The sequence below is a fragment of the Beta vulgaris genome, chromosome 1 (genome assembly GCF_026745355.1).
Source record: "Beta vulgaris subsp. vulgaris cultivar EL10 chromosome 1, EL10.2, whole genome shotgun sequence".
NCBI classification, from domain to species: domain Eukaryota; kingdom Viridiplantae; phylum Streptophyta; class Magnoliopsida; order Caryophyllales; family Amaranthaceae; genus Beta; species Beta vulgaris.
Genome location: NC_079202.1, coordinates 793,505 through 807,288, shown reverse-complemented (window position 1 = coordinate 807,288; position 13,784 = coordinate 793,505). Strand labels below are relative to the sequence as shown.

At 34.9% G+C, this 13,784-nt stretch overlaps 2 protein-coding genes across 3 annotated transcripts; both read left to right on the top strand.

The window, feature by feature from the left end:
* The first annotated feature begins 1,565 nt into the window (after nt 1-1,565).
* LOC104902497 (cyclin-D3-3) lies at nt 1,566-3,918 on the top strand. Its single transcript, XM_010690286.4, has 4 exons — nt 1,566-2,412; nt 2,514-2,715; nt 2,808-2,938; nt 3,243-3,918. Exons 1-4 carry the CDS (start codon nt 1,879-1,881, stop codon nt 3,513-3,515), a joined length of 1,140 nt encoding a protein of 379 aa, XP_010688588.2. The 5' UTR covers nt 1,566-1,878; the 3' UTR covers nt 3,516-3,918.
* A 5,039-nt stretch (nt 3,919-8,957) lies between these two features.
* On the top strand, nt 8,958-13,304 carry LOC104902500 (probable isoaspartyl peptidase/L-asparaginase 2). Of its 2 annotated transcripts, none has more exons than XM_010690287.3 (4): nt 8,958-9,392; nt 11,521-11,754; nt 12,222-12,308; nt 12,664-13,304. In XM_010690287.3, the coding sequence occupies exons 1-4, from the start codon at nt 9,231-9,233 to the stop codon at nt 13,162-13,164; spliced, it is 984 nt and encodes a 327-aa protein (XP_010688589.2). In that variant the 5' UTR covers nt 8,958-9,230; the 3' UTR covers nt 13,165-13,304. The 2 variants fall into 2 exon arrangements, with proteins under 2 accessions (XP_010688589.2, XP_048493702.1); XM_048637745.2 differs by having other exon boundaries at nt 9,251-9,392; nt 11,570-11,754.
* The last annotated feature ends 480 nt before the right edge of the window (nt 13,305-13,784 follow it).

Below are 13,784 nucleotides of genomic sequence, written 5' to 3'. Positions count from 1 at the left end.
GATTTTGCCAACGAGCTTCCAGCAAAAGTGGTGCCTTGTAAGTAGAGCTGGCCATGAGTTTCGTGAACACAAGGGCCACCAGGCGGGTCAGGCGTGGGCTTCGGAATGGTGAACCAGACATGAACTGATCCGGAGTGAGACTGGTTCTAGCCTTCTGGGCCAGGGGGTTCACGGGTGGGGTTCCATATTTAAATTTTGTGTTTTATGTTGAATTCTAAATATTTGTTTCCATCTTTTTTGGCTCTTGTAAATTTTAAACGAAATTAATGATCAATGGGTGTTAATAGAGAAATATGAGAAATGTATGTGTTTTTGTTGTATTAATTCAAATAGAATCAAAATGTACTTATTGAGAAATGGAGGAAGTATTAGGTAATGACCTTTTCAACGTAGAGAGTCAAAAACATGTAAATTTTTTTTAGAGTTTTTGTGCACAATATGATAGAGGGTATGCGAATAATTACATGAACAACAAACTAGCAAACACTCCCCAAAAATAAAGAGGTAAGTTACCTTGGAATTGTAGGTAACATGCATAATATGTTGGTGTTTTCTATTCATACCTCGTTTCGTTGAGGAATATCTACACTGCTTTTGAATTATCATCTCATTGGAATCACTTAAGCAATTAATTTTAGTTTCATTATCACTACAAGTGTATCTTTTTGAGAAAGATGAAAGTCAATCATCACAATAAAAGGAATATAAGGAATATAAACATTTTTTTTTTTTTTGAAAGGAAGGACAAAAACATTTGAAATACTTATATTCTATCAACAAATAAGTGTGACATAAAAAAGACAATATGAAAATGATCACAATAATGTCTTATATCTAAAGCAATTCTTTTTCTAGTTCTTATTTTTCAATTCTTTATTTCTTATTACTTACAACAAATGAAAATAACACATGAACCAAGGAGGAGAAATATAATGAAACATGACTCACGTTATTAATTATAAAGTAACATCTCCTTGTAGTGAAACTTAACGAAAATAAAAAATGTTACAAATTCTGAGAAACACTTTTCATAGAGATATATAGCACATATTTAAAAAACGAAGATATCATTATTTACCAAGAACCTTAACAACTCCAATATTTGTATGCATGATCAAACCTAACTTGATACTCCAATTTATCGAGGATGGAGAAAGTTTTTTTTTTTTGGTGAATAACCAAGGTACCTACTGCTGATAATAGTGATTAATCCCTTCGTTTCGGGTGCTCCACTTAAGGGTAAAGTGCTGGCCAATAATCTCTTTCCATTTTTAAAGGTTGAGAATCGAACTCTCGACCAATTAGTTAAGGGATAAAGTAAGCAACTACTATGCCAAGATCACTTGGTTGAAGCAAGTATTTTGCATGATGGAGAATTCAACTGATCCAAATTACTAGTAGAAAGTTAAAATCAGTGTCTATTACATCTATCTAAATACACAACCAAATGGACCCAAACTGAATACTCCAAAGCAACTACAGATGTCACGTGTCAGTCATTAGTGGTGGATGACCCACGTTTCAGGTCTGATACACGATACACTACTACACTACACAAGTAACACAACATCAACACTACTACTAGGCCTTCCTTCCAAATCCAATGTCATTTTTACACCAAAACATACTCTCACTTTTGCAATTTGCCAATGCAATGGCCTGAACACTGTCACACCCATAAACTAAAACCTCAAATTAAACACATACATACACACACACTATGACACTAACCCTTTCATCTTCTCTATAGGCCAATGTGTCTCTTTTCTTCTTTTCCTCCATTATCTTTCCTTGACCAACTATGAACCATAAACACATAACATAAAAACCAAAAAAAAAAAATAACATCTTTCTTCTTTTCAAGAATAAGAACAAAAGATGGGTGCTCAGTCATTCTCCATTGATGATGTTCTTTACTGCCAGGAAAAACACTTGGAAGATGATGATGATGTTGATGATGATGATGATGATAATTACTCTTCCTTTGAAGAAAGTAATTATGATAACATTACTACTTATAAAAATGACATGATTAATTTTGTTAATAAACATACCCAAGTTCCCAAATTGTTATTTTCTGAGCAAGATTTGTACTGGGAAAATGATGAACTACCAACTCTTTTATCAAAAGAAGAAGACTTTCATAAAAATCACATCTTCAAAACCCTCCAATCAAACCCATCTTTAGCTAAATCTCGTTCAGAAGCTATTGATTGGATGCTCAAAGTTCATTCTCATTACTCTTTCTCTTTAAATACAGCAATTTTAGCTGTTAATTACTTTGATAGGTTTATGTTTAGCTTCCAATTACAAAGAGAAAAACAATGGATGACCCAACTTGTTTCTGTGGCTTGTTTATCTATTGCTGCTAAACTTGAAGAGACCCATGTTCCACTTCTCCTAGATTTCCAAGTATGTTGCTTTTTTATGTTTTAATTCTTTCCTTTTTTTGGTTGTTTTATGCTTTAATCCTTTCCTTTTTTGGGTTATAAATGGTTGGATTATATGTTTAGGTTGAAGATAGCAAGTATGTTTTTGAGGCTAAAACGATTCAAAGAATGGAGATTTTGGTGCTTTCTACTCTTCAATGGAAGATGAATCCAGTTACTTCATTTTCTTTTCTGGATTATATTATAAGGAGGATTTCTTTAAAGGGTTATCTTTGTTGGGAATTTCTCCGGAGATGTGAAAAGATCCTTTTATGTACTATTTGGGGTAAGAAAGAAATTAGTAAACTTTGTTGGGTTTTTTCTGCTTTGATTTTGGGTTTTGTGAAATCTTCTGATTTTTGTTTTTATCTTATCCAGATTCAAGGTTTTTGCGTTATCCTCCTTCTGTAATGGCTACTGCCACAATTTTGCATGTTTTTAATGGTTTTGAGCCTTGTATTGGGGATGAATACCATAATCAAGTATTGGATATTCTTGGAATTGATAAGGTGAGTATTTTTATGCAATTTTGTATTTGTTGGATTAAATGTTTGTTATGGGATGCAATTGAGACTGTCCATACTTGATATTTAGTAAAGTGGAAGCTATATTAGATGGAATTGGCTATAGTTTTTAAAAATTGGGTTTACAGTTGACATTGAAGTCTGTATTTGATTTCGATTACTATTCTCAATTGAGGTGGGCTGTATGCTGTATTCTAAAGTCTGATCATATGCGAATCGTCGCTTGATCTTTATCTAGGAGTGTAAAGTTTGTTCCTGATTGTGTGCCATCGGATTTTGAATTTGGCAGGAAAAGGTTGATGAATGTTGTGAGTTAATCCTTGAATCAACAGCAGGGGAAATTGCATTGCTATCAAATAAAAGGAAATCGGTTCCAGTTCCTGGTAGCCCGAATGGAGTTATCGATGTGTCATTCGGCTCTGATAGCTCTAATGATTCCTGGGCAGTTGCTTCTGAGCCTTGCTTACCAGACCCCTCGTCTAAGAAGATGAGGATGGCTGGTGGTGAGCATCCAGAAAGGTTCAATCTTCCATCTGTCGACTTTTTAAACGTTCCTCACTAGTTCTCTATTACTTTCTTATTGACGCTCGTCTAGCATTTGCAATAAATCTATATGCTCTTTGATGGGCTAATGTTAGATTGCCTCCCATCTCTGCATTTCCCTCTCTTTCCAATCATGATCATTCCTCTATGGCAATGTGTTTTGACGATTGGAAGCAGAGATAGGTGGCATTTTATCCGGAAGTAGAGGGATTTTGAACATAGCTTTGAAGAATGTTTAAGCAATATATTCTTCCTCAATTTTCTTATATGTATTGTGGACATAGAATATATAGTTCATATAAGTAAACTCACAAGATATATTAGTTATGTCTGTGTTTGATTGTCATGTATATGTCCGAAGCTTTGCATATCTAGGATCATGAATATGCAGCTTGTGATTTTAGTATATGATGTTCTTTCCAGTCATGCTCTTATCCAAGTGGTATTATGAGCATGTAGATAAAAGGAGATACTCAAACCCAATGATTTTCTTGTTGCATTCATGTTCCAATTTCACCTTTAACTTCGTCAGGAATTAGGATCATCAAAACTTCTTTACTCTTACATATAATTTGTCCCGTCTCCCATGCCCTCGAGATGCAGATGATTTCACTAGATTACATTTCATAGTAATATTCTTCATTAAATGCTCATAGGTTTTTCTCGAGGATTGGATAGTGATATCTAATCATTCAGGTAAAGGCATCAATGCACCAGTATATGAACCAATTCTGGTGATGGCTCAAAGGTAGTTGCATACTTGCATGTACTATTGAAATCTAAACAATGGAAAGATGATCATCTCACCCTGATTACCCCCAATGATTGGATTGCATATAAGATTTCTCTTGCACTTTACATATCTCAACTTTTGCAAAATCTGACTATGTAAACTGTAAAGTGACTAGCTTTATATCATTGCTCGAGGCTGATATTTCCCTTCTGATCCGGTAGACATTATCCTTCAATTGTTTACCTATTCTCTGGAAAGTTTGGTTTATTATGTACCAAATAGTTAGACGCAAACACTAAAATCATCCAAAAAGGAAAGGAGGGGGGGGGGGGTTAGGATCTATTTAATACTAAGTTTGGATGAGCTCTAATAAGTTTAGTTCAGCTGAAACATGTTAAGACAAGGGAGATTGGATTGGAAGAATAAATCTTATGTCTTTCAGGGATCCAATCTCATTTCTTGGTGCTTTAAGCTTCAAGTCACGGTTCTTCACTCTACTGTTGAAGTTGAGGAATGTTGTTGGAAAATGTTGTTCCCCCCTAAAAAGTCTTGTTAGAATTCGACCTCTGGACTTTGTTGAATGAGCTAAATTCCCCCCTTTAAGGATGCTGCTCTGCTGTAGTGTGATAGCATTTGTGCAAAACGTACATCTCTTCGAATCCAATTCTGCATCAGAAACTTACAGTTTGTTTGGATAGCAATATAGGAGGGAAAGGAAGGGGAGGGATAGAGGAGGAAGGCGAGGATAAAGAAAGGGAGGGAGAAGATGGAACTCCATTTCCCTCCATATCTCTCCAATTTGGGAGGGATGATGTTTATTAAAGAGGGAGAGAAAATAGATCATTCCCTCTTCCTCCCTTCCTTCCCCCAATCCCTTATCCAAATAAGAGAATTTATTCCCTTCGCTTTCCCTTCCCTTTCTCTTCGTTTCCTCCTATCCAAACAAAGTGGTAGTCTGTGTAACGTTTGCTTTCCTATAATGTCTTACCTTCTTGCATTTTGCAAAGAGCCTTCCCTCTTTTCCTTTTATCAAATTTTCATGCCAATATGACCATTTAAGCTCCCGGGTGCTCTTATGAAAGATTAGCTTAGATCCTTTTATCCGGCAATAGTAGTTTTAAGAATGATACAAGGGTGAATCCGAGTTCAGGCTGGTATCCCCCCCCCCCCCTTTACATTATCTATGTACAATATCGATATCAGAAGTTGTAGATTAATGGTTAACCATTTGACTTTTTAGCTAGAGGTTTACGGGTTCAATTTTGTCCCTAGCCTCCTAGTTTTTTAGTCCTAGATCCGTCACTGAATGTGACTATTATTTCACATGAAGGAGCTTCATATACTTATTGCATACACTCGATAATTAGGGAGATATGTTGGGAAAGAATGAAAGGATTCTTGTCTCCATTGAAGGGAGATACATGTTGTCGACCATATTTGAAATTTCTAAGTTTAAGTTGGATATTGTGAGTTGTGACTCATAATATTGGTGTTTGACATTGTAGGATGGGCTCTAAGTTGTATGATCGATGTCCTTTAAATAGTTTTGAATCTCGCCTATTGTCTTCTAGTTAGGTGCCATTTTTTTACAAATCAGTGGTCTTAAATAAAAGAGTTGTAGTTGCTAGTAACAGAGCAAGTTGTAAATTACTTTTTTCACATAACTGTCCATGTTGCACATCCATCAAGGTTTGGAATTTTTTTTACTATGGAATAGGCTTTAGCCAATAACAGCAAAGGGACTATTTTATTCATGGTGTTAGAATTCACATTTTTTTAATATCAAAATATTCAAAGTTTCAGATTAAGAGCAATAATTTTTATAAAACAATCTTTTTATTTGCTAAAAATAGTAATTTGAGTGGGATTAGCGAGTTGGCTTTGCTAATTGGTGTGAATTCAATATTGGATCGTATCTCCAAATAGGTCGTCACTTGCAAAGCAAGAAGACTAATCGGGGGGGGGGGGGGTTCTCCTGGCGAACCTTCGCTGATGCTTAAATTAGTCGGCTGAGCACCAGAAAGCAAGAGAGTAGAGAGATCCACAAACAGTGCTTCTAGATACTTATTTGAGGCAGTTGTTCGAATTTCTTATAATATGCAATTAGAATAACTTCTTGCTCAAATTGAATATAAGAATAACGGGTATAGTCACGATTTAATAGATTAGGTCCACGGGTCTCCTGGCGAACCTTCACCGATGCTTAAATTAGTCGGCTGAGCACCAGAAAGCAAGAGAGTAGAGAGATCCACAAACAGTGCTTCTAGATACTTATTTGAGGCAGTTGTTCGAATTTCTTATAATATGCAATTAGAATAACTTCTTGCTCAAATTGAATATAAGAATAACGGGTATAGTCACGATTTAATAGATTAGGTCCACTTCATATGTATAATCTTTCAAGCTACCAACAAACAAATTATACCATTTGATCTTTCTATCACTCATTGTACTAATAGTAATATACTCTACTGTTGAGTTAGCACCCTAAAAATAGATATGTTAGATACAATAAAGAAAATGAATTGGAATAGGTATAAAAGGCCTTGGGTTGGTCCCTTAAATACCATATTTCCCCTTTCCTTTCCTTGGCCCTAGTTGCCTTATTGTGGTCATTTAACCAAACTGCGATGGGCTTGGGCCGATGTTTAAACCCCAGCAAGACTAAATCATTATTTCTGGTGAAGAGAACAAAGTTTTAGCTACTCTCTTTTAATATGACTGTCTGATCGATACATATAGAGCAATACTATTACAATACACCTAAATGTTAATTAAAATAAACCCTGGATACAATAGTTAAAATGTTTTTCTAATCTCTTCTCCACAATAACATTAATTACGACATAAGATCATTTAACTATAAGTTTATTTTATTCGAGATAATAATTTTGGGAACATTTTGTCACAAGTATAACTTATAGTTTAGTGGTAAGATTATGACAAGTATAAAGTAAGACGTCATAAATTTAAGAACATTATATTAAGAAAATGATTAAAAAGATGAGTGGAAAGGGAAATGCAGCAAATGGGCCCTTTTAAGTTAACAATCAATACCTTAATCAGGCTTCAACACAAACGCCAATTATTTCTGTCACCACTACAATCGGGCACGCATCATAGATTCATAGCCGCCACCAGCAGTTCTAGAAGATGCTTAGACACGTTTAAAAAGCTCTGCGACATCTATTTTTAATGTTATTATTGTATTATCATCATTGATTTCTCTCAAGTGAAACATGCATTACACCAGTATGATCCTTTGCAAACATTTACAGCTTAATACTTTTGATTTTGAAGTCTTCATAAATCTTGTTTAGTATTAAAATTTGGTATTAGTAACACATTAAATTTGATCTAAGGAATTACCTAAGGAGTTGATAAAGACGGTAATGACACAAAATAAATAATAACTCAATATAAAGAATGGTCTAAAATAGATTCTATAATGATTCAATATTCCCGATAATGGCTCAATTTCAAGATGGTCCTTATTTGATATCAAACTTGATAATCCTCGATTCAGAAGTTAATCGAAATTGAAATGATATGAACTTAAATTGACAAGATTTCAAATTAATCCGACCTAGCTATTATCTAACCAAAATCGAAATCAATTTGATATAAATATTCAGTTTAAAATCTACAACCCAATTTTGAGCAATACAAACCTTTTTAAAACTCAATTTGAGTCTAATTCAAACTATCAAGATTCGACCTGAAAAACCAAACACGATCAGAACTTGACTACACTTTAACGTTAGGATGTACTTTCGTTTTTCATTAATGCACAATTTCTTCGATGTCAAAAAAAAAAAAAGACTACACTTTAACGTGGACCTGACTCAACTTGAGTCAGGTCAAAAGGATATATCTTCCTGTCATAAGCCAACAAGATCCGACCCGATGAGAATCAACCTAAATCCCACTTGTTTACACAAATGAACACCTCGTGTGTGTGTTTCAATATCTTAAAGAAACTACCCGTTGAATTCGCTGCCATCACCCTCGGAAATACGTGTTTCCAATCTTTTTCACATAAAAAAAGCTATTTTTTGGTAATACTCAAACACTATTAAAATTGAATCGCGAGAAGATTGGAACTTGGAACTTGTGTTGCAAAGACAGCCCAGATTCCATATGGTCAAATAAGACAGCAATAAGTTGACACATCATAGACACACAAGCTAATCAATAAAGGAATCCTTCAAATTTCTCCTAAACGTGTACTTACCAAACAATTCCATATTCGGCTACTAATTAGTACTCTCTCCGTTTTATAATATAGTGTTTATTTTTCATTTTTCACGCGAATTAAGGAAAATAGGAGTAGTAGAATTTCTCAAAAAAATATTCAAGAAAGTGTTTATTTGATACTTTTTTTTTTAAACTAGCTCTATATTTACTTTTTCTTTTACAAAAATAAAAAAACAATGAATGTTTCGTGTAAAACAATAAACAAGAGCACATATCTATACAAATATATTAAAAGACGTGCATAAACGAGAAAATGTGCCACGTGGCGCTCTCCTTAGGACCTCAAGTACATATACTAAAGTCTTAACCACTAAACTAAGTTGTACCGTCAAAAAAAAAAAAAAAACTAAGTTGTATTTAGTGTTATTATTATAAAGTATTATATTAATAAATGAATTTTTTTCTTACTCGGGGCATAGCCCGAGCCTAATAACTAGTTTTTTAAAAGTTTGTGTAGAAATTAAAGACAATTTAGTCCAATCAAATTAATAAAAAAACCCCAATATTTTGGGGTACACAGAAAGGAACGCAAATACTATATCATGCAACAGAGGAGGAAGTATTGGGTTTAATCATATTGAATTAGTTAGTTGGACGCCATAAAAGTTAAAACCTCCCGTATCTTTCTCCTATTATATAGAAGGAAAAAACGACACTCAAACCCTCATTCATTTCTTGCTTAAATTTTAACATAACTTCATCAATACAATTTACTACTACATTTGATATCTTGTTTCGTAGCATATGGGAAGGTGGGCTATAGCATTGCACGGCGGTGCTGGTGTGGACCCCAATCTTCCATTGCAAAGGCAAGAGGAAGCTAAACAACTCCTTACGCGCTGTCTTAACCTTGCCATTTCCGCTCTTCGATCTAATCATTCTGCCATTGATGTCGTTGAACTTGTTGTATGTCCTTCATACCTTCCTTTTTTTTTTCAGATCATCTATTTTCTATATTGATCTTGTCACCATGCTGGTTCTTTTTCGTTCTTTCTTTCAACTTTTATGGTCCAACTTTATACTATTTTCACCTTTAATATCTTTTATCCTATGTTTGGTTCATTTTTAGTAAAGGAAAGAAAGAAAAGAGAACGAAAAAAAAAATCTTAACTTTTCATGTTAGGTATAAATTTTCTCTTTTTTTCTCAATTTCTCCACTTTTGGAAAGAAAGAAAATTTAAATTTTATATTGAGGAGTCTTTGCTTCTAATTTCTTCCATTTCATTTCACTTAAATTTTTTTTAATAAAACAAACATCGAAAAGTAAGAACGTTCCTTCTACTTTCTTTTCTTTTCAAATCGGCAGTTTTATTGAGTGATTTCTATATCAATGTGTCTCATAAACCATAATAATATCTTTTTATATGCATAATTTATGCTAATATAAAATAAAACAAAAGTTTGATCAAAGTTTCTTCTTGCATGCTATTATTAAAATAAATAGGAGAAAAATAAGAGAAGAAGAGAGTGAGTAGTTACATTTTATGTATTGGGTTCTAAACTTAGCTTATTGAATAATTCATAATTCATCCCATTTTCATTTTCTATGGGCTGTCCAAGTTTCATGCCGGTAGACCGTCAACGGCCGTCATAGTCAAGCCATCTAAGTATCTCCGAATAACCAGGGTGAGAGTCTACGTGATATCGATATCCCTAATATACCGATCCTTATTGGGCACTTATCGGTGTTAGCCGTTTGGGCCATTCTTAATGAGCCCGAATCTGATCCAATACTATATTAGGAAAGTTTTATGGCCTTAAAGATAAGTATCGGAAGAGTTAGAATTATTTTCATTCCTAAATGTTTAATTACCTTAAAGTCTTAACACAAGTATTGTTTTTGTTTTGGAGTAAAACTTACCGGATGTATACATTAGCAGTTTGTTTGGTATTTTTTAGTAAAGGAAGGGAAAAGAAAGGAAGAGAAAGGATAAGAAGAGAAAAGAAATTAGTTGTAGTTTTCAATGTTTGGTATAATTGGTGGATGTAAGCGGAATCACATGTTTGGTTGTCATTAGTAAATGAAAGAAAAGGAAGGAAATAAAGAAAACATAGGTAAAAAGCTTGTTAGCTTTCTTTCCTGTCAAATTCCTCCGGTTTTGGGAGGAAAGGAAAACAAGGATTTAAGAGTATTGTTTTCCTTCCACTTCCTCTCCTTTCCAATCATACCCCTCTTATTTTCTTTTACCAAACAGGAGAAAGTTTATTTTTACCTTTTCTTTCTTTTCCATCCAAATCCTTCCTACCAAACAAAGTCTAGAGTAGGTTAACCATTTAAGATTAGCAGTTCAAACCTATTGAAAGTAGAAGAATGATAGACTGAATTAGAGGTGGTTATTGGACAGGGTAGCCCAATTGTTAAAGGATTAGGGTCAATTTTACAGGGCTTTTATTGGACAGGGTCATTATTGGATAGGGCTATTATAGGGTCAACAAAGAAACCCAATAATTTTAAAAAATAAAATAAGTTTTGTAAAAACAATTACATATTCGAATTCGCATTCATTTATACTTACTTTTGGCTCTTTTTGTTCCTTGTTTTTCTTTCTCGTTTACCGACTTGCCCGTTATCGGCCCGCTACAAGCCCTCTACCCATTAGGCCCGACCCGCTACCGACCCTTTATGAGGCAACCCTCTTATGACCCGACCCGCTTCCGACCCGCACTGACCCCGACCCGCCCCGCCCAATAGCCAGGTCTAGACTGAATAAAGAAAACTGGAGTGTTGTTCTCGTCAATAATAAGAGTTTATCTTGTAAGAGACCGCTTACTTTTAAATTATAATTAGACGATGCTAACAATATTAAAAAGAGAATTAGCCCAATAGTACCTAGGTTAATTTATTTCAGTGACTAGTTTAATCCATTTAATGACTAGTTCTACTTTTATATTAAAATTAGACCGTCTCTTTTAATAATTTTTACAATAATAAAGTGTAGATTGGCATGATTTTGATAAATTTTAGAATAATAAATGTTGGTAATAATTAAACTCAATATTATGCAAACAATAATTAGTATTATTAATCTCAAAGGTAAGGGAACTGGAGACGGATCCTCTGTTTAACTCTGGTCGTGGATCAGCTCTTTCAGAGAAAGGAACAGTGGAGATGGAGGCAAGTATCATGGATGGACCAAAACGAAGATACGGTGCCGTTTCAGGTTTAACTACGGTTAAAAACCCAGTTTCACTGGCTCGACTCGTTATGGAGAAGTCTCCTCATTCTTATCTCGCCTTCTCCGGAGCCGAAGAATTCGCCAGACAACAGGTATTTTTTCCTCCTCATCTATTGTAAAGATAATTAGTCCGAAAATCGATCCCTATTAGGCTACTGACACACCAACTTAGAGGTTGGGTACAAAACTTAACAACCCAAAATTAAATGTGCAATATATTGTTGGGATGAGGACCTGGACTCTGGAAAATGCCCTGAAATTCAGGATGGTACTCCACTAAGCTACCATTAATATTTTGAGGTTCAAATTATATAACAGTCGCTCGTATTTCTTTATTAAAATTAATAGTGGATACCTAAAGGTATTTGTATATTTACAAATATAAAACATATTCCTTATTTTGTTTATTCGAGTGATTCTCAATTTTTCCTTTTTTGCAAAGGAATTCTCCATAAAAAAAATTCCTTATTTCGTTTATTCGAGTGAGGTTATTGAAGCTTAAGAAATCATAATCATACTTGTCTCCTACTCATTTGAAGATGTTAATCTTTTTATTTAGGGCGTGGAGCTGATGGAGAATGAATACTTTATCACTCAAGACAACGTGGGAATGCTTAAGCTAGCAAAGGAAGCTAATGCCATCTTGGTATGTACGTGGAAAGATTAGATCTCATCTTACAATGCATTTAACTCTAATCAGCCCATTATAATACATTGAAAAAAGCGATTGTAGACTCCACTGTGTGGCTGCGTTAGCTTAATCATTGTAATGTTTTGCAAAACTTGCTTTCAATTCGTCATCTTTTGATATATTATTATATTGAGTCTTAGTGTTGCTGATTAAGCTTCCCAAAAAGACAAACAGTTAAACTAATCAGCTACCTTATTAGTTTTAGCTTTATATTATCAGTTTCAGTTTAAATCAACTCAACAAGTATCACCAATCAGAGCCCTATATAAAGAGTACTAATAATACACTATGTGATGTTAAAATTGAACAGTTTGACTATAGAATTCCAACAACGGGATTGGAATGTTGCGCGGCAGAGGCAGACAATCCACTGATGATGAACGGCCTACCAATAAACGTCTACGCACCGGAGACAGTAGGATGTGTGGTGGTGGACAAGGAGGGGCGGTGTGCAGCAGCGACATCGACAGGCGGTCTTATGAACAAAATGAGTGGAAGGATAGGGGACTCACCCATCATTGGGTCTGGGACATATGCATGTAAACTATGTGCAGTTTCATGTACTGGAGAAGGAGAAGCAATCCTACGCGGGACGCTAGCACGAGATGTGGCGGCCGTGATGGAGTATAAAGGATTGGGACTTCAGGAGGCAGTGAATTTTGTGATTAAGGAGAGGCTTGACGATGGTGGCAAAGCTGGGCTAATTGCTGTCTCTAACAAGGGGGAAGTGGCGTATGGGTTTAATACCAACGGTATGTTTAGAGGTTGTGCTGCTGAAGATGGGTTCATGGAGGTTGGCATTTGGGAGTAAGGGATATCAATTATTCATGCTTTTATGTCATAGCTAGATTAGTTTTCATTTTTTCATGATTTGTAACCTAAACTTCCCCATTTTCCTCCATATTAAGCTGTGGCGTTGAAGTATATATATATATATCATATTGGGACTAAGGATGGAAATCGGTGATGGATGATCTATCATCCGCTTAACCCGGTATTTTAAATGGATGAAAACTCGAATTTAAATGGATGGAAAGTGGGTGGTGGGTGAGAATTTTTTCATCCGTCATCCAATCCATCACCCGTTTAACATCCAACTCATTAGCCAATTATTAAATTTTACGTGTAAATTACTTATATTATATGTGTTTGATATAATTATTTTATATTATGTCACTAATTTCTTTTAAAAATATACTAAATATCATCACTCGTTTAGCACCCGACCCACCCGTTTCACCCGATGGATGACGGATGGATGGATGCGGGTAGAGTAAACAATTGCGGGTGGTGGATGGGGCCTGCGGGTGATGTTTAACCCGCCCTGAATCCGATCCATTTCCATCCCTACTTGGGACTTGTTCTCCTAAGCTTATTTTCAGTTCAGTTTAATTCTGTTCAGCTCAGCTCTGGACAATACTTTTACTCTCA